Below are 21,924 nucleotides of genomic sequence, written 5' to 3' on the forward strand. Positions count from 1 at the left end.
TGATGGGAATTCAGGGACCTCCGTGAGGAACACTGTATATGGCCCAGGAGGCCTGTAAACAGTAGCTATAAAAAGTGATTGAGTAGGCTGCATAGATTTCGTGACTAGAAGCTCAAAAGACGAAAACGTCTGTTTTTTTATCAATTGAAATTTGCTATCGTAAATGTTAGCAACACCTCCGCTTTTGCGGGATGTGCGGGGGATATGGGCACTAGTGTAACCAGAAGGTGAGGCTTCATTTAACACAGTAAATTCACCAGGCTTAAGCCATGTTTCAGTCAGGCCAATCACATCAAGATTATGATCAGTGATTAGTTCATTGACTATAACTGCCTTGAAGTGAGGGATCTAACATTAAGTAGCCCTATTTTGAGATGTGAGATATCACAATCTCTTTCAATACTGGCAGGAATTGAGGTCTTTATTCCAGTGAGATTGCTAAGGAGAACACTGCCATGTTTAGTTTTTCCAAACCTAGGTTGAAGCACAGACACGGTCTCAATGGGGATAGCTGAGCTGACTACACTGACTGTGCTAGTGCAGACTCCATTAATAAACTGGCAGGCTAGGTAGCATCCTATGTTCTTAGATAAGATGAGAGCCCCCCTCCAGCTAGGATGGAGTCTGTCACTCTTCAACAGGCCAGGCTTGGTCCTGTTTGTGGGTGAGTCCCATAAAGAGGGCCAATTATCTACAAATTATATTTTTTGGGGAGGGGCAGAAAACAAGTTTTCAACCAGCGATTGAGTTGTGAGACTATGCTGTGGAGCTCATCGCTCCCCCTAACTGTAAGGGTGCAAACTTCAATTACTCGATGTCGACAGCTGATTTACACGCTGAAGCTGTTGCGCTTGGTGACCTCTGACTGTTTCATCCTAACATAGTTGGTGCCGACGTGGATAACAATATCTCTCTATACGCTCTACACTTGCAAGTTTTAGCTTTAGCCAGCACCATCTTCAGATTAGCTTTAACATCGCTAGCCCTGCCTAATACTGCGGGTAATTGAGTCGCCAATGACCAGGGTTTTCAATTTGTTCGAGCTAATGGTGGGAGGCTTCGGATTCTCGGACCCAGTAACGGTAGGTGTAGAGACCAGAGAAGGCTCGGCCTCAGACTCCGACTCGCTGCTTAAGTGGGGAGAACCAGTTGGAAGTTTCTGTGGGCTGAATGAGCATTCCTAAAGCATTACCCTCCAGAAGCCACGAGAAAGTTGTCCGGATGCGGGGACTGTGCGAGGGGATGTATACTACTATCTGTACTTACTGGTGGCACAGACGCTGTTTCATCCTTCCTACACTTAAATTGCCCATGCCTAACGATGGCGTCTGAAACTGGGCTTGCAGCACAGCTATCCTCGCCGTAAGGCGAACGTTCTCCTGTATATGTTACTATTTAGCTTCGGCTGTTGGAGGTCCCTACGAACCAAGTCCAGATAAAGCGTCCGGAGTGAAAAAGTCGAGCGAGGGAAAAACAAAAAATATAAACGTAATTAAAAAGTAAAGTAAGGTAAAAAGTAAGGTTAGCAACAAAACGCACAGCAGCACGTAAACAAGTCTACAAGTTGTGACCGGAAATTAACAGCCTACTGTCTATACATCAAATACATATTTATTCCAGACTCTGACATTGCTCGTTCGGATATTTCTTAATATCTTTATTTCAATGTTTTGGATTTCTGTGTATTGTTTTGTATGTTAGGTATACTGCACTTTTGGAACTAGAAACATAAGTATTTCGCTGCATCTGCAAAATACTGTATGTGTACGCGACCAATAAAAATATTATTCGATTTGATTTAAGCTTGCTGTATCACCAGCTTGCAAAGCTTCCATTCAAAGTCTGATCACGTGAAAAAGAAGTGACGGGGAGGGATTTAATGACGTACTTCTACACATCCGCCAATCACAGCCTTTGTTTTGCGACTTCCCTTTCGATGAAAACCATTCTGTCATGTCGCTGTAGCGTTCAGTGTGGCACTGCTTGGCGGCGAGGAATGTAACAATCATGCGAAACATGTGTCGGGGTATAAGTATATCACAACGATTTTTATTTATTCACTAGAAAAATACATTCACTATGGCAAAATAGTATCCCTGTTAACACAGAAGAGCCGCAAAGTCACTGTCGAGACCGCGAGGTTTTTAATCGGGGGAGGGCAACTATTAGCTTGTGAAGCTAACGTTACATATACTCGTTTTTGCAACTGACCTCTACCACAACACGGCGCATTGGACTAGTGGTTAATAAGTTACACATTCCTTGTAGTCAGCCCTCCTACCAACCCAAAGTGGTGCCCTGCGTACGGGTCCTGTGAATATGAGACAGAATGAGTCAGAGAGATACCCTGGTTCATCTGTTTGCTGGAGGGTGAGTATCATGGCTAATCGCTAGCTAGTTATACAGTCCACTGTAACAGTACTTAACATAATGGAATGGAAGATGAAGCTAGCTAGTAAACAATACAATTCAAATATGTATAGTTAGCTAGTTATCTATTAGTTGCTGTTAGTCTGGACTCCTTCCTGATGATGTGCCTGTAACAGCTGTTTTGCTAGCTTGTTAACTAGCTAATATTAGCTAGCTAAATTTAATGTCATAACTGACCCTGTCTGGTTTTGGTAGGACCGTTTATTTTGCGGCGTTATGTAGAAGTTTTGCGCCCAAATCAACATGGCCAGCTGTTCTATTGTATACGAGTTTTTCTATTGCTATTCTCTAAATACTAACTTGATATATTGTCAGACTATTAGCCATAATCCACGCCGATACACTAGTTTTAGCACGTGCGCTCGGATGCCATTGTTTTGACCTTATTTCACATTCTAACGTTAGCTAATCTTAACGTTTCCTGTCATCCCTTACTATCAAATTATTTAGCTACTCGTGCAACTAATGCACCATTAACGCTCAAAAGAGGACGTCTAATATTCTGGTAAGCTGTAAACTATCCGTTTTCTCTCACTGAGGTATAAGAATTGTATCTCATAGTGGCATCTGATCAAGATGCGGCGTCAGAACCAAAACAAATGTTCTCCAAGGTCGTGCCATGGCCAGCTATACATTACCTGAACCGCCGCAGCCGATGGGGAACTCTTCTCCAATTAAACCTATACAGCCCAAGGTTGTAATGGTAAGTAGTCATGATGCCCACACTGTCCGTGTCACATTGAAGCGAGCCATGACTGATAGTATGAATACTAGACCAAGATGTGCTCATAAGGTGCCTAACGTTACCATTAAATGTTAATTAAGGTCCAAGGTATGCTATTTTCAGAGGTACACTTGCTTTGGCAGCCAAAACAACCAAATACTCCACCTAAACATAAATTGATTCTAAATTGCCATATGGTTCTACAAACTTAAATCCCTCTACTTTCATATCACATCAAAATAATTCCACAAATGCAAAATGCACACTTACTGTTCACTGTTTCAACTGGCTTTATCACAGTTGCAGCCAAAAGTATTTTTCAGTGACAGCACATTTCTGGCAGCCTTATTCTGTTACACCCAGGTGTTTGGAACATGCACAAACGCGTATTAGCACACTCAGTCCTTCTGTCTTCCGTAAACACGCGCTGTAACATCGAGATATGGTAGTGTGGGAACAAAAACCCTATAAAGGTAGAAAAGTAGAAAAGTATTAGAAAAGTATTTCTCTTTGATATGAAAGATAAGATCCGTATGCTTCTAAAACCGTACCGCATGCGATGTGTGCTATTGTTCAGACCAAGCCCCAGGGCTCTTAACAAAATTTCCACATACAGAAGACCCTTCTTCCAATGACTGTTATGTGTAATGGAACTTGAACATAGTCATGATCAAGGGCTAGATGAGGATTTTATTTATAAATAACCGCAACATACAAGGGCTGTATGGTCAATAGAGTGAAACAACAGATGAGATGCTTTCAAGAAGCATTCCTGCATGTGTTCCTCAGACTCATGGAAAAAGGCCAAGGTGGATCAATACAGAGCAAGAGCGCTCCTTAATTCTTGTAAACAAAGGCACATGGCCTATTATTATTATTTTTGATAGTTTTTTTTGTTTTCACAATATAGCAATGCTATTGAATTACATTTATCACTGAACAATAAATTGGCAGACATTTGTATTTATTTTATTTTACCTTTTATTTAACCAGGCAAGTCAGTTAAGAACAAATTCTTATTTTCAATGATGGCCTAGGAACAGTGGGTTAACTGCCTGTTCGGGGGCAGAACGACAGATCTGTACCATGTCAGCTCAGGTATTTAGAATTGCAACCTTTCGGTTGCTAGTCCAACGCTCTAACCACTAGGCTACCCTGCCGCCCCAAACATTAATATACAGTACCAGTCAAAAGCCTGGACACACCCGCACACTCATTTGAATGGTGTGTCCAAATCCCGACCGGCACCACACATACAATAAAAAAGAGGAAACAATCTTACCCCCCCCCATGCATAACTATTATAACAAAAGGAAAAACAAAACAAAAATCCCTACCACTACCAGTCATATCTGTAGTCTATCAGGCCTTTACAGATAGTTTTCTCTTTCTATCGCTGAGAGAAAATGTCTCCAGATATCAATAAAATTATTGAGTTGACAATTAATTTTATAAATCTGCCAAGGCTATGTACCATTCCTGATATGAGGGAGGGTCCTTCTCCCTCCAGTGTCTCAATGTGACTCTTGGTTGTGGTTAGAGCAACTTGTAGAGGAGTCCAGTAAATCCTATTGAACACTTTAAATTGAATCAGTTTGAACCAGGCATCTCTCATTCCTCCTCTCTAAAATTACCTCCAGGTCTTTTTCCCATACGGCCTTCAAACCCTTACAAGTTCCATTAAATCCACCTGTAAGGTGGCAATATATACAGTGGGGCAAAAAAGTATTTAGTCAGCCACCAATTGTGCAAGTTCTCCCACTTAAATAGATGAGAAGCCTGTAATTTCCATCATGGGTACACTTCAACTATGACAGACAAAATTATTTTAAAAATTCCAGAAAATCACATTGTAGGATTTTTAATGAATTTATTTGCAAATTATGGTGGAAAATAAGTAATTGGTCACCTACAAACAAGCAAGATCTTGTCTCTCACAGACCTTCTTTAAGAGGCTCCTTTGTCCTCCACTCGTTACCTGTATTAATGGCACCTGTTTGAACTTGTTGTCAGTATAAAAGACACCTGTCCACAACCTCAAACAGTCACACTCCAAACTCCACTATGGCCAAGACCAAAGAGCTGTCAAAGGACACCAGAAACAAAATTGTAGACCTGCACCAGGCTGGGAAGACTGAATCTGCAATAGGTAAGCAGCTTGGTTTGAAAAAATCAACTGTGGGAGTAATTATTAGGAAATGGAAGACATACAAGACCACTGATAATCTCCCTCGATCTGGGGCTCCACGCAAGATCTCACCCCGTGGGGTCAAAATGATCGCAAGAACGGTGAGCAAAAATCCCAGAACCACACGGGGGGACCTAGTGAATGACCTGCACATGTTTCGCACATGTGCCTGTTTTGTAGTGTTTACTGGCACAAAGGAATTCACAAAACACCTCGTCATGTAAGAGGCTGGTGTTCATTCACCAACATTAAAATGTTTCTCTTCCTTCTCCTATTCCAACAGTCAGATCAATGGGAGCGTGATCTGTCATAGTTATCGTGTGAGATCAGAAAATAGTCGATGCGTGAATAAACAGTGTGCCTATTAGAAAATAATGTGTAATCACAAGTGGTTGGATTGATCAGTCTCCATATATCACAAAGACCAGCATCCTTACAGTGTTTTAATTGCTTCTTGAGTTTTGTAGGTCCTGGTTACAACAGTTTTCAATTTAACCAAAAATGCACCAGGGGCCTGATTTTATAATTCTGATTTATAATGTAAATATACTACTACCAAAATGTGACGACTGTTAGAATATTTTAAATCGATGCTTATAGAATCAAAGAAAGTGAGCGACTGTTAGTGCACCCCACATAGAACACTAAACTTCCCATTGAACAAATGTCATAAACATATCCCAAACCCACAAGATACAACTTTTTCTTTTGGAAAAATCACCCTCCCCCTAAACCAGGCCTTCATTCGTGTGAAGTGTCCCGAGGTCTTCCCAGCACTGACGCTCCAACCAGAATAACAACATTTTATGACCATATCCATTTTGAAACGACAGCGATGACATGTCATAGAAAAAACATTGAACTTAAAGACAGGCTGATCATTATACTCACAAAGAGAAGATATTACCATTCTCATGAACTGTCTAATTCCATAAGGCAGCAATGTAAGCAGAGAATAAACACCGAAGGGCGACTTGTATAGGTCATAATAATGATAAAATAAACGTCACTTTGGGTTGTGCCCATCATGCATGGCACAAACACGCCTGTTGTGGCCTATATTGACCAACTATTGCTGTTATGATAAGAGTGAAAACTTAAAAGAATATATATGTTTATCCCTACTATGACCGTAAATCTATAATCCTGCACAATCTAGTACTATAATGATATCAACTGTTAACCAGAAAGATACATTGTAGGCAACATTCACAGCATAAACACTCCGTGAGACTGCTTACAACATAGGAAGTTCTATCAGTTTAGAGAAAAATGGTAGTCCATCCCTGATGAACCACCCATCATGTGGGTATTCCATAGCCTACCACGCTACTCAGATTGTTCAGCCTCATTGACGTCCGCAACACCCTTCTTTGGGTCTGTAAGAACGACGTAGTGATCCTCTCACAGTAACCCAGAACACGGCAGGCTATTGCAAGGAGTATTTTAGTCCCCTTTTCATGCACATACGTCTTACCTCCGTGAACGCATTTCTCTTGTCCTTGGAAAAGTCAGGGAAAAACGCCACCTTTGTCCCTTTGCAGCGAAAAGTCCTGAGTTATTTTGCTTTGAGCCGGAACTTCTCCCTGTCGGTGTATAGTAAGAATTTCACCAGGATAGGCCGGGGGTTACGTGGGGCTGGTCAGTGTCCGATGTCCGTATTTATGTGGATTTCGGGAACCCCTCTGTTCCGAAGTGCATTTTTCCAACTTTCTCAGATTTTCCTGGTATTGAAGTCATTCTTCCAGTTTTTCATGCACAGTCTCCATTTTTTCAACAGTGTGGTTTAGGTGTGTGTTCTTGTCCTCCAATGTTGATATCCTTTCTTCGGCGTTTAACTTGGTTGTCGAGTGTGTCCGCTGTATGTTTTATTTCAGCCAAATCTTCACCCACTTTTGCAATTTTCTCTGAGATTTTTGTTCATTTTGCGAATCTCCTCTAGAACAGGCTGTTCTTCTCCACCATTTTCTTTGCTAGCAGTAGCTGCAGGTAGACCACTTTTGTTTCCCCATGTAACTGATATTTTGGACAATTAGTAAACAAAATGTGTAACTAGATGTTGAGTAATTAGTTAAAATCAGGTTGGAGCTCTTTAGTTAGCTGCTGCTCCTCACCACATCGTCGCCGGAAGTCTGCACATGGCCAATTTCAGCTCAGACTACCAATTGTGAAATATATCAGGGAGTATTGGAAGACCACTACTGTATGAGGGTGACTTGACACCAATAAATCAAATTTATTTATATAGCCCTTCGTACATCAGCTGATATCTCAAAGTGCTGTACAGAAACCCAGCCTAAAACCCCAAACAGCAAGCAATGCAGGTGTAGAAGCACGGTAGTTAGGAAAAACTCCCTAGAAAGGCCTAAACCTAGGAAGAAACCTAGAGAGGAACCAGGCTATGAGGGGTGGCCTGTCCTCTTCTGGCTGTGCCGGGTGGAGAATTATAACATAACATGGCCAAGATGTTCAAATGTTCATAAATGACCAGCATGGTCAAATAATAGTAATCACAGTGGTTGTCGAGGGTGCAACAGGTCAGCATGGCCAGGTGGACTGGGGACAGCAAGGAGTCATCGTGCCAGGTAGTCTTCAGGCATGGTCCTAGGGCTCAGGTCCTCCTCCGAGAGAGAAAGAGACTTAAATTCACACAGAACACCGGATACATAACTTCCCTGACCACTTTGCCAAGCACAGCCCCCACACCACAACATGTTTGAACCATTCTGGAAGGAATAGAGGTAATCGTTAGTTTATGATAGGCAGTAGCCTAATCAACAGGGCTGGGTTTTTCTGCTTCCTAGCCGACTAAACTAAACTCCACAATTTCCAATGGAGTTGATATGTGACTAGACTGGAGTCCTGACTTTGCATAAACAGATTTCAACACCCAAAGAATAGCCTGTATTTACACAGGACAATGTCATGTGTAAATGCCGGCTATTCTTTGGGTGCTGAAATCTGTAGTTTTTAATATAAAGGTGACACTGCCCCGCAAGCCTCTCCTAGTCCCCACACTGCCCCGCAAGCCTCTCCTAGTCCCCACACTGCCCCGCAAGCCTCTCCTAGTCCCCACACTGCCCCGCAAGCCTCTCCTAGTCCCCACACTGCCCCGCAAGCCTCTCCTAGTCCCCACACTGCCCCGCAAGCCTCTCCTAGTCCCCACACTGCCCCGCAAGCCTCTCCTAGTCCCCACACTGCCCCGCAAGCCTCTCCTAGTCCCCACACTGCCCCGCAAGCCTCTCCAAGTCCCCACACTGCCCCGCAAGCCTCTCCTAGTCCCCACACTGCCCCGCAAGCCTCTCCTAGTCCCCACACTGCCCCGCAAGCCTCTCCTAGTCTCCACACTGCCCCGCAAGCCTCTCCTAGTCTCCACACTGCCCCACAAGCCTCTCCTAGTCTCCACACTGCCCCACAAGCCTCTCCTAGTCTCCACACTGCCCCACAAGCCTCTCCTAGTCTCCACACTGCCCCACAAGCCTCTCCTAGTCTCCACACTGCCCCACAAGCCTCTCCTAGTCTCCACACTGCCCCACAAGCCTCTCCTATTCTCCACACTGCCCCACAAGCCTCTCCTAGTCTCCACACTGCCCCACAAGCCTCTCCTAGTCTCCACACTGCCCCACAAGCCTCTCCTAGTCTCCACACTGCCCCACAAGCCTCTCCTAGTCTCCACACTGCCCCACAAGCCTCTCCTAGTCTCCACACTGCCCCACAAGCCTCTCCTAGTCTCCACACTGCCCCACAAGCCTCTCCTAGTCTCCACACTGCCCCACAAGCCTCTCCTAGTCTCCACACTGCCCCACAAGCCTCCCCTAGTCTCCACACTGCCCCACACGGCTCAACAAGCCTCCCCTAGTCTCCACAAGCCGCAGATCCTCTGGATTCCATCCACAGTGTATTTCAGTAATGGAATCAGCACCTTCCATCCAGACAGCCAGTTTGTCTGCTGCTTTTCTCGAGCAGCTGAGTGATATGTGCTGCCACTTCAGAAAATCCCTCTTTTCTTCCCCACTGTGTTCTCTCTCCTCCTCTAGGTGTGGGGGAACGGTAGGAGCAATCCTGACCTGTCCCCTGGAGGTGGTGAAGACCAGACTACAGTCATCCCACATCACACTCTACGTGTCTGAGGTGCAACTCAGTACCGTCAATGTGCCCAGCGTAGCACGCATGTCCCCTCCAGGACCTCTACACTGCCTCAAGTGGGTATTATATTCAGCCTGCACAACTTGATTTTCTAGCATTGTCATTAGGGCTGGGCGATGTGATGATTTATATCGTGGGAAGATATAGAAAAACGTCTTATCGTTTCATATTGTGCTCTGTTTATTTTGTTGTCTATGGATGAGACCCCAAAAAGTACAGTCGAGTGCTCAAAACAAACCCTCGACTCAGACGTTCCAAGAGGCTTTTGCCCGCGGCACACCATATGGCAAAGAACCATGAAGATGTAAGGAGAGAACAGCTGCCGTTACAACATACATCTGCTAGATATGGCCCCAATTTACACAGTTTCACGAGTTTGTGCTAACACTCGACCCAGGTTACCAAATGAGAATTGATATGACACGTATTAATGCCAAAATGACATGCAAAATAGGCACGCCCCCAAAAATATATAGATATTTTAAGCGTAAATAAATTTGGTTTCCAAGTATAGTTTAAGTGTTTTCTATTGACCTTTTTAGATTTTATACATTAATATTTTGTTACGTGCTTAATTAAAAATGTGTACATGGGTTCTAAATAAAAGGAGAAATAATCAAATATGAGTAAGTACCTTTTTATTTGAGTATAATTCAAATGTAATAAGAAATAGGCCTTTGCATGTGGTCATTTTAATGAAACTATTTATTCATTGAATTTACAGAAAATGTGCTATATCGTGATATGTACAGTCGAAGTCGGAAGTTTACATACACCTTAGTTAAATACGTTTAAACTCAGTTTTTTCACAATTCCTGACATTCAATCCAAGTAAAAATGCTTGGGTCTTAGGTCTATTAGGATCACCACTTTATTATGAGAATGTGAAATGTCAGAATAATAGTAGAGTGATTTATTTCAGCTTGTATTTCTTTCATTGCATTCCCAGTGGGTCAAAATTTTACAAACACTCAATTAGTATTTGGTAGCATTGCCTTTTAAATTGTTTTGACTTGGGTAAAACGTTTCGGGTAGCCTTCCACAAGCTTCCCACAATGAGTTGGGTGAATTTTGTCCCATTCCTCCTGACAGAGCTGAAACTGAGTCAGGTTTGTAGGCCTCCTTGCTCACACTTGCTTTTTCAGTTCTGCCCACAAATGTTCTATAGGATTGAGGTCAGGGCTTTGTGGGCTACTCCAATACCTTGACTTTGTTGTACTTAAGCCATTTTGCCACAAGTTTGGAAGTATGCTTGGGATCATTGTCCATTTGGAAGACCCATTTGCGACCAACCTTTAACTTCCTGACTGATGTGGATATATTGAAGAAACATCTGACAATTATCCTGCCTCATGACGCCATCTATTTTGTGAAGTGCACCAGTCCCTCCTGCAGCAAAGCATCCCCACAACATGATTCTGCCACCCCCGTGCTTCACAGTTGGGATGGTGTTCTTTGGTTTGCAAGCCTCCCCCTTTTTTCCTCCATACATAACAATGGTCACTATGGCCAAACAGTTCTATTTTTGTTTCATCAAAAAGTATGAAAAGTATGATCTTTGTCCCCATGTGCAGTTGCAAACTGTAGTCTGGCTTTTTTTATGGCGGTTTTGGAGCAGTGGCTTCTTCCTTGCTGAGCGGTCTTTCAGGTTATGTCGATATAGGACTTGTTTTACAGTGGATATAGATACTTTTGTACATGTTTCCTCCATTATCTTCACAAGATCCTTTGTTGTTCTGGAATTGATTTTCACTTTTCACACCAAAGTACGTTCATCTCTAGAAACAGAACGCGTCTCCTTCCTGAGCGGTATGATGGCTGCGTGGTCCCATGATGTTTATACTTGCGTACTATTGTTTGTACAGGTGAACGTGGTACCTTCAGGCATTTGGAAATTGCTCCCAAGGATGAACCAGACTTGTGGAGGTCTATAAAAAAATAATCTGAGGTCGTGGCTGATTTGTATTTTTTATTTTCCCATGATGTCAAGCAAAGATGCACTGAGTTTGAAGGTAGGCCTTGAAATGCATCCACAGGTACACCTCCAATTGACACAAATGATGTCAATTAGCCTAATAGAAGCTTCTAAAGTGATGACATCATTTTCTGGAATTTTCCAAGTAGTTTAAAAGGCACAGTCAACTTAGTGTATGTAATCTTCTAACCCATTGGAATTGTGATACAGTGAGTTATAAGTGAAATTATCTGTCTGTAAACAATTGTTGGAAAAATTACTGCACATGCTACATTCACACAGTAGATGTCCTAACTGACTTGCCAAAACTATAGTTTGCGAACAACAAATTAGTGGAGTGGTTGAAAAACAATTTTTAATGTGTCCAACCTCCAACCAATGTATGTAAACTTCCGACTTCAACTGTATGTATCTTTATCGGGATAAGAAATGTTGGCCATATCGCCCAGCCCTAATTGTCATCGTAACGTAGACTATCAGCTCAGAAGATCAAACAGGCATAGGCCTATATTCCAATGTCTAGTTATGTTTGTTAACCATCAAACTGTACAAATACAATACTCTATGCTTGTGTTATTGGTTTTGATAGTTTGGGATGTATTACTGTCATTGCCCTCCAGCTTTGCACATTAAACTTCACAGTAAACAGTCCTAAGTAGCCTAATGTGTAGAAGTCTCAAGAAACCAGAGTAAAAATGAGCTGGGGTGTTTACACGCCCTCCGCTCTACCCCCTGTCCTCTTGTGGGGTTTGGCAGCAGGATCCCTCCCTCCTCACGAAACCCCATGTTGTTTGCTCAGGCTCATGTTTACTCGGCAGGCAGTGCCGTGTGGACTGAAATCCAACTCCTAGAGCTTGTTTCTCTCTCACCTACCTTCAGGGAAAGGCCTGTCTGGGGATCTGTAGCATACCCCAGCAGCAGGATATATCACATCGTATCCAACTACAATCATACTTCATGTTTTTCTTTCTACAAGTTGTTACAACCCAGCAAGGCTTTCAGCAGACCCTATTCCTAGTTCATTGTTATGAACTCCACTGAAGTTTAAGTGAAAATAATGTGAATATTTGTGAGTGGTGGGTAAGATGTGTTTTTGTCTTCAGGTTGATTCTTGAGAAAGAAGGAGCCCGCTCCCTGTTCAGGGGCCTGGGGCCTAACCTAGTGGGCGTGGCCCCCTCCAGGTAAGCACCCAACATTACTTAAAACATTTTAGATTAATGAAATGATATTATTGTATGATAATTTCATATTTCAGGCTAAACAATATAATTAACCACGTTTCCATCCAAACATTTCATGCAGAGTTACCTGACGCATAAAAAGTCTTAATTTCTAAACGGTTCACCTGATATGGATGAAAATACCCTTAAATTAAAGCTGACAGTCTGCACTTGAACCTCATAGTCATTTTATCATTTCAAATCCAAAGTGCTGGAGTACGAAGCCAAAACAACCCCAACACTAACCCAATACTTTAAGAGCTCATTGTATGTGTGCTCTACGCAGTGTCTACACTATGGTTGCAAAGCTACCGGTAATTTACTAAAGTTACTTGAATCTTAACATAATCCAACGTAACTTTGGTAATTGATTCTTGAATAACTTAAAATAAAATATTAGGGGTGACCCCATTTAGTCGATTGGTCGATGTTGGTTGACCAAGATTATTTTAGTTGCTCAATCGCAGATCTAAAAATGAATGGCACCCGAGACACCGGTCTGATTTGCACCTGTCTCAGAGGACTAATCCATTGAGGAGGCAGCGGGGGTGCCACGGTCCAAGAAGGAGAGTGTGGCTAAGATGCATAATGCACGTCTCTCCTGAATGTGCTCTCTTCCGCTATTTCGTGCCCGTTCATTGGTTCATAACTTTGTGTGAATTGTTTGCCCTTGATTGTTAGTTTATCAATTCCCCATTACATAGATCACCAGTAGTAGCCTACTTTTACCATTAATTCACATAATTGTTTACAGGAATTTCTGTTCATGCATTCAATATATTATTACAGTTTACTGTTCTCATTGTTGGAGTGGGCACCTTGTTTGCAGAACTCACAACCTATGCTACACTTGTGAGGAATATGTTTTGGTTTATTTCATTCCCTTTGAGTTTTGTCAATTTATTCATTGTCTTTTGTTTGGAGCGCTCCTGTCAATGTTGAGGAAGGACACGCACCTGATTACGAATATAGGCTACCTCGCCTGTGAGCAAATGTAGGCCTATAAACCTGATCCAGTGGAAACGTCATAAAATACCTGATTTACTTCTCATCCCTTGAACAAATACCCCACAGCTGTGTCTGACCTGACTGGCATGTTAGGTCATTGCCAACTCGTGCTAGCGAACTAGGCTATGGCGTAGAAGTCACTTTTAGATTTGTATAATTTTCATTTAGAAATAATTAAAATGAACTACATGACAATTATTTGGAGGTATACTTTGTATTATAAATTAAATGAAACTGTTCCACGAACATGTGCATATGAAAATCATAACTGGCACGCAGATCGGTAGACATGATCATATTAATTGGCACTCCAAATGGAAAGGATGCCAACCCCTGGAGTGGCATATTATTTTGCCGCGGCCAGGAGGAGGAGGGTCAAGAGCAGGTTATTTTTCCTCTGGTTGATCGCTAGCTCCCTCTTGAGTCATTTGTCTTATTATTTATTCAAACAGCATGCTCAAAGCATCAGAGAAGTTCAGTGTATATATAAACTTCCATTTTCCTTGTCTTTCAAAGATAATTCATTAAAATACAAATAACTTCACAGATCTTCATTGTAAAGGGTTTAACCTAGCGGAACCCCTCAACAACATTTCGCTGAAAAGGCAGTGCGCGAAATGTAACTTTTACACATTAACATGTCCAATACAGCAAATGAAAGATAAACATCTTGTTAAAACCTCTTAAGGCTAGGGGGCACTATTTTCATTTTTGGAAAAATAACGTTCCCAATGTAAACGGGCTATTTCTCAGGACCAGATGCTAGAATATGCATATAATTGACAGCTTAGGATAGAAAACACTCTAAAGTTTCCAAAACTGTAAAAATATTGTCTGAGTATAATAGAACTGATATTGCAGGCAAAAGCCTGAGAAAAATCCAATCAGGAAGTGACTCTTATTTTGAAACCCCTGTGTTCCTATGCATCCCTATTGCCCATTGAACGGGATATCAACCAGATTCCTTTTTCTATGGCTTCCCTAATGTGTCTACAGCCACTAGACATAGTTTCAGGCTTTTATTTTGAAAAATTAGCATGAACGACAACATTGCGTCAGTGGTTAGGTGGTGGCTCTCAGTGATTTGTATGTAATAGACAAAGGCGGCCATTGTTCCTCTCGCTCCTACTGAAAAGCCAATTGTCCCGGTTGATATTTTTTAATTTTATTTTTATTTTACCTTTATTTAACCAGGCAAGTCAGTTAAGAACAAATTCTTATTTTCAATGACGGCCTGGGAACAGTGGGTTAACTGCCTGTTCAGGGGCAGAACGACAGATTTGTACCTTGTCAGCTCGGGGGTTTGAACTCGCAACCTTCCGGTTACTAGTCCAACGCTCTAACCACTAGGCTACGCTGCCGATATATTATCGAATAGATATTTGAAAAACACCTTGAGGATTGATTATAAAAAACGTTTGCCATGTTTCTGTCGATATTATGGATCTAATTTAGAGTTTTTTTCGGCGTTGTCGTGACTGTAAATTCCAGTGGATTTCTCAACGAAACGTGGACAAGAAACGGAGGTATTTCGGCTGTAAAAATAATATTTATGGAACAAAATGAACATTTGCTGTCTAACTGGGAGTCTCGCGAGTGAAAACATCCGAAGCTCATCAAAGGTAAATTATTTAATTTGATTGCTTTTCTGATTTTCGTGACCAAGCTTCCTGCTGCTAGCTGGACATAATGCTATGCTAGGCTATCGATAAACTTACACAAATGCTTGTCTTGCTTGAGATGACAGGGTGATTAACAAAAGGCTAAGCTGTGTTTCACTATATTTCACTTGTGATTTCATGAATATGAATATTTTCTAGTAAGATTTTTTGTCCGTTGAGTTATGCTAATTAGTGTCAGTTGATGACAATTCTCCCGGATCCGGGAGGGGTAGTTTCAAGAGGATAATCTACCCATCGTGTCCGATTTCAAAAATGCTTTACAGCATAAGCACCACATATGATTGTTAGGTCAGAGCCAAGTCAAAAAAACACAGCCATTTGTCCAGCCAAAGATAGGAGTCACAAAAAGCAGAAATATAGGTAAAATGAATCACTAACCTTTGATGATCTTCATCAGATGACACTTCTAGGACATCATGTTACACAATACATGTATGTTTTGTTCGATAATATGCATATTTATATCCCAAAATCTGTTTACATTGGCACCTTACGTGCAGAAATGTTTTGATTCCAAAACATCTGGTGATTTGCAGAAATACTCATAATAAACATTGATAAAAGATACAAGTGTTATTCACAGAATTAAAGATATACTTCTCCTTAATGCAACCGCTGTGTCAGATTTCAAAAAAGCATAATCTGAGAACGGCGCTCAGAACCCAAAACAGCCAGAGGAATATCCGCCATTTTGGAGTCCACAAAGTTAGAAATAACACCATAAATATTCACTTACCTTTGATGATCTTCATCAGAATGCACTCCCAGGAATCTCAGGTCGACAATAAATGACTGATTTGTTCCATAACTTGTTGTTAGCCTGTTCAGCCCAGTAATCCATCTCCATGAGGCGCAGGCACTTCATCCAGACAAAAACTCGAAAAGTTCCGTTACAGTCCTTTAGAAACATGTCAAACAATGTTTCAAACAATGAATGAATCTTTAGGATGTTTTTAACATAAAACATCAATAACGTTCCAACCGGAGAATTCCTTTGTCTTCAGAAAAGCACTGGAGCGAGAGGTAACTCTGTCGGGAGCGAGGCACTCTGCCAGACCACTGACTCAGAGGTCTCATGAGCCTCTCCTTTATAGTAGAATCCCTTTTCAAGTTTCTAAAGACGGTTGACATCTAGTGGAAGCCATAGGAAGTGCAACTTTATCCATATCTCAATGTGTATTCGGGAGGCCAAGCTTTGAAAAACTACAAACCTCAGATGTCCCACTTCCTGGTTGGATTTTTCTCAGGTTTTCGCCTGCCAAATGAGTTCTGTTATACTCACATACATCATTCAAACAGTTTTAGAAACTTCAGTGTGTTTTCTATCCAATACTAATAATAATATGCATATATTAGCATCTGGGACAGAGTAGGAGGCAGTTCACTCTGGGCACGCTATTCATCCAAAAGTGAAAATGCTGCCCCCTATCCCAAAAAGGTTAAACACTGTTTCCCATGCTTGTTTAGTGAACCATAAAACAATTAATGAACATGCACCTGTGGAACAGTCGTTAAGACACTAACAGCTTAAGGTCATAGTTATGACAACTTAGGACACTAAAGAGGCCATTCTACTGACTCTTAAAAACACCAAAAGAAAGATGCCCAGGGTCCCTGCTCATCTGCATGAACGTGCCTTAGGCATGCTGCAAGGAGGCATGAGGACTGCAGATGTGGCCAGGGCAATAAATTGCAATGTCTGTGCTGAGACGCCTAAGACCGCGCTATAGGCTTATCGTCCTCGCGGCAGCAGACCACGTGTAACAACACCTGCACAGCATCGGTACATCCGAACATCACACCTGCGGGACAGGATTTTTGTCTCACCAGGGGTGATGGTCGGATTTGCGTTTATCGTAGAAGGAATGAGCGTTACACCGAGGCCTGTACTCTGGAGCGGGATTGTTTTGGAGGTGGAGGGTCTGTAATGGTCTGGGGCGATGTGTCACAGCATCGTCAAACTGAGCTTGTTGTCATTGCAGGCAATCTCAATGCTATGTGTTACAGGCAAGGCATCCTCCTCCCTCATGTGGTACCCTTCCCCATGACCCTCCACAATGCCACCAGCCATACTGCTCGTTCTGTGCGTGATTTCCTACAAGACATGAATGTCAGTGTTCTGCCATGGCCAGCCAAGAGCCCGGATCTCAATCCCATTGAGCACGTCTGGGACCTGTTGGATCGGAGGGTGAAGGCTAGGGCCATGCCCCCCAGAAATGTCTGGGAACTTGCAGCTACCTTGGTGGAAGAGTGGGGTAACATCTCACAGCAAGAACGGGCAAATCTGGTGCAGTCCATGAGGAGGAGATTCACCGCAGTACTTAGTGCAGCTGGTGGCCACACAAGATACTGACTGTTACTTTTGATTTCGACCTCCCCCCCCCCTTTGTTCAGGGACACATTATTCCATTTATGTTAGTCACATGTCTGTGGAACCTGTTCAGTTTGTCTCAGTTGTTGAATCTTATGTTCATACAAATATTTACACCCGTTAAGTTTGCCGAAAATAAATGCAGTGGACAGTGAGAGGACGTTTCTTTTTTTTTGCTGAGTTTAGATGTCTTTATTGAAACTTAATATGGAAAAATACTTATTTAAAAAATGTCAACCAACATTTTTTTTGATAGACAGCCCTAATTCATAATTAATTATATCTATTATATTTGTGTCCACGAGTTTCTTGTAGATAGACCATATGTTTCAAGAAAAAATTGCCTAATTATTGAAAAAAAAAACATCTAACCAACAATGGCATGATTTACAATTGACTCTGCAACTCTTCCAGCGATGGACTTTTTTCACAACTGCCACCAGTTTGACGACAATACACTGACAACGAATACATATTGACAGAATAAAAATAAAATATTAAAGATATTTCATGCTGAAACCCTCATATTAAAGGTAGACTGTGAAATTCCATTTCCACAAGCAGCACCGGAGATTTTGAGATGAGCGAGATGCAACACTTCGCTCTGTCACACATGGTATCTCCGCATGGGTTTGTTTCACGCTGTTCACAGCATGGTAGCCAGGGTACCAAAACAGCTGAAAAAGTTGATCCTCACGCTTCAACACTCTTAGTTGTTGCAGAAATTGACCCACTGTTTACTTTCTGCATCTACCTCAAAAGTCTACCTTCAAACATCAATGGAATTCACTAAGTTGATGGTTTATATTTAGAATTAGAGCTATTGTATTTTAAAATCATCTCATTAAGTTTGTTTATATGTTTTACATGTGATAAGGCCACTCAGAGGCCCAGAGACTATTACACCTGTGATAATCTGAAGTACGCAAAACGGCCACTAGATGACCTGTGATAGATCACAGAAAATCCTTGGAAAATACCAAAAATCCGGTAGTTTACTGGTAAACTCCAAATGTTTCCAGTAATATCCCCTCCCTTGACAACCCTAATCTAGCCTATCCTACGTGGAAGGAGCTGTTATTAACATTACCTGACATTGACCCACTGGAGGCCAACTGCGGACACACACACAGTGGATGTTAGCACTGGAGTCTGCGTTCTTAGTTGTTGTGTAGGAATGTCTGAGGGGTCACTCTGTTGTCATGGTTAATAGTCAAATGGTTCTGGAAGGTTACTGTGTCAAGTTGACGTGGGTCCTTTTTACATCTTACAGTTGTACTTTTACAGAGAGGAGTTGTGAATCAGTCACTGTCGTAGTGATTATCTCATTCCTTGTCCATCTGTTACAGGCTGACTACACCGCTCGCATCGCAAAATAAATGTCAAAATCCTATTTTATTAAATTATTACACCCACACTACTCTTGCGCCAACCAGCGTCTGCGTTGCCAAGGGCTAAAAATAGAAGCAGGTACCCACGTGCCATCTCATTATTTATACCCACGTGGGTGACTGAAAGACGAATGAGGTCGGTGGCGGTAATGCACGTAATTTATGATGGTTGCCAATCGCAATATAAAGTCAAGAGAAGAAAAGGCCTAGGAGGAGAGATCACTAGAAACGATTCGGTGGACGGTTTTGTGTGAATTAATTGTCAAAGTAGAGGACCTTGTGCATTTCAGGTAAAATAACAACTCAATGTTTATCTCAGGACAAATTAGCTGGCAACAGCGAGCTAACTAGCTAAATTGGCTCTTTACCTGTCCCCAAATGAATGTAATTGGTTCAGAGTTTGTTTTGATATTTTAACCTGCGTGTTGTGGTGTGTGGGGGGACAGAATACATTTATACACAATGGCGCACCGTGCAGCCAGTTTGGGTTCCGCGTTAGACTGGACAAACAGCACTAATGCACTGCATCAGGCTGTCCATCCCACAGTCTTAATGCTGTTACATAACACTGTCGGTCACTGTGGAGGATAAAGGAGAGAACAACCAAACTAGGGTTTCTGAGTGAGAGAGAGAAGCCGATCACAGCTACAATGATCAGGGCTCAGTGGCACTGTACTGTAGCCAGCGAGTGAGCTAACCATCTGTAGGAGTGAGAAAAAATATTTGTTGCTAAATTGCTACTAATGCTAATTAGCCCCTGGCCTGCTGATGATGATGCGTCTAAGTGGTAGCTAATGGTAGAGGCTAGCTAATGCTATGTCTAACAAGAGCTTGTGCTAAGTGTATGTGGAGTGCTTTGTTGACACTGTCAGGGTAGACACGTAGACAAGTCAAATTGATGTAACACGAAATGCACTACATGGTCAAAGGTATGTAGACACCACTTCAAATATGTGGATTCAGCTATTTCAGTCACACCCGTTGCTGACAGTTGTATAAAATCGAGCACACAGTCATCCAATTTCCATAGACAAACATTGTCAGTAGAATGGCCTTATTGAAGAGCTCAGTGACTTTCAACGTAGCACCGTCATACGATGCCACCTTTCCATCAAGTCAGTTTGTAATATTTCTTACCCTGCTAGAGCTGCCCCGTCAACTGTAAGTGCTGTTATTGTGAAGTGGAAATGTCTAGGAGCAACAGCGGCTCAGCAGCAAAGTGATAGGCCACACAAACTCATCGACTGTCCTTAGTTGCAACACTCGCTACCGATTTTATTATATATATATTTTTAATCCAAACTGCCTCTGGAAGAACAGTTCATCGGGAGCTTCATGAAATGTGTTTCCATGGCAGCCAAACACAATCCTCAGATCACCATGCGCAATGCCAAGCGTCGGCTGGAGTGGTGTAAAGCTCACCTCCATTGGACTCCATATTAATGACCATGATTTTGGAATGAGATGTTTGACGAGCAGGTGTCCACAAAATGTTGGTCAAGTAGTGTGTGTGTGTGTGTGTGTGTGTATATAGCCTAGGCTAGACACACACACAGTCCTGTACAGGTAACCTTGTAGGGACACACATTTCAGTTCCATTCAAAGTCCTAATTTCCCTAACCCGTACTCTTACCTTAACCCAAAAACGTAACCTTAAAGTTAACTCTAAACCTAACCCCAGCTTTTAAAAAAAGTTAAGCTTTTATTTTTGTTTAAGAAAATCTAAAGTCTTGGTATTCCTGATTCTATATATGATCATGAGTCATAATGCCCGATGAGAGCACCATCAAATATAACACTGGATTTTCTTAAATGAAAACACGATTACTCAATGTGCGCTTGAAATCAATATGTAAACATGGCTCAGACTTAGTATAGGAAAAATATGGGCACTTGTGTGAAAAAATATGGGCACTTGTGTGACTCTGTAGCACGTACTTCTCATCTCTCAGTCCGTGGAAATGTGATGGGCTGTCGCTGTGAAGTATCTCGCTGTAGCCCTGGAGGTCCATCCATCAGTAGTAAGCACAACACAGGGTGTGTTGGCCAATTCATTGACAACTTCAGCTTTGGCTTCTTACCGTGAATTTGGAAAGTATTCAGACCCCTTGACTTTTGTAGCATTACAGCCTTATTCTAAAATTGATGAGGATCTTTTTTATTTTTATCAATCTACACCCCATAATGACAAAGCAAAAAAGGTATTTAGGAATGTTTGCTAATTTATTAAAAATGTTAAACATATCTTATTTACGTAAGTATTCAGACCCTTTGACATGAGATTTGAAATTGAGCTCAGGTGCATCCAGTTTCCATTGATCATCGTTGAGTTGTTTCTACAACTTGATTGAAGTCCACCTTTGGTAAATTCAATTGATTGGACATGATTTGGAAAGTCACACACCTGTCTATATAGGGTCCCAAGGTTGACAGTGCATGTCACAGCAAAAACCAAGCCATTATGTCAAAGGCTTTGTCTGTAAAGATCTGAGACCGGATTGTGTTGAGGCACAGATCTGGGGAAGGATACCAAAACACCTCCATTCTTGAATGGAATGTCCGCCCAGCCAAACTGAGCAATCGGGGGAGAAGGGTCTTGATCAGGGAGGTGACCAAGAATCCGATGGTCACTCTGACAGAGCTCCAGAGTTCCTCTGTGGAGATGGGAGAACCTTCCAGAAAGACAACCATCTCTGCAGCACTCTACCAATCAGGCCTTTATGGTAGACTGGCCAGACATAAGGTACTGCTTAGTAAAAGGTACATGACATCCCACTTGGTTTGCCAAA

General features: G+C 42.1%; 1 protein-coding gene across 2 annotated transcripts in view; it reads left to right on the forward strand.

Annotated features, from left to right (window-relative positions):
• The first annotated feature begins 788 nt into the window (after nucleotides 1-788).
• LOC110507936 (solute carrier family 25 member 36-A) overlaps nucleotides 789-21,924 on the forward strand; it is a 28,996-nt gene continuing 7,860 nt past the window's right edge. The window contains exons 1-3 of one of the 2 annotated variants that reach the window (XM_021588360.3): nucleotides 789-1,082; nucleotides 9,380-9,544; nucleotides 12,567-12,644. In XM_021588360.3, coding sequence (XP_021444035.1) covers nucleotides 9,513-9,544; nucleotides 12,567-12,644 — 110 coding nt within the window. In that variant the 5' untranslated portion in view covers nucleotides 789-1,082; nucleotides 9,380-9,512. Of the gene's footprint in view, nucleotides 1,083-1,910; nucleotides 2,371-9,379; nucleotides 9,545-12,566; nucleotides 12,645-21,924 lie in introns of those variants that run through there. The other variant, XM_021588359.3, reaches the window with a different exon arrangement.

This window comes from Oncorhynchus mykiss, chromosome 27 (genome assembly GCF_057628025.1).
Source record: "Oncorhynchus mykiss isolate SJ-2025 chromosome 27, ASM5762802v1, whole genome shotgun sequence".
Taxonomy (NCBI): Eukaryota; Metazoa; Chordata; class Actinopteri; order Salmoniformes; family Salmonidae; genus Oncorhynchus; species Oncorhynchus mykiss.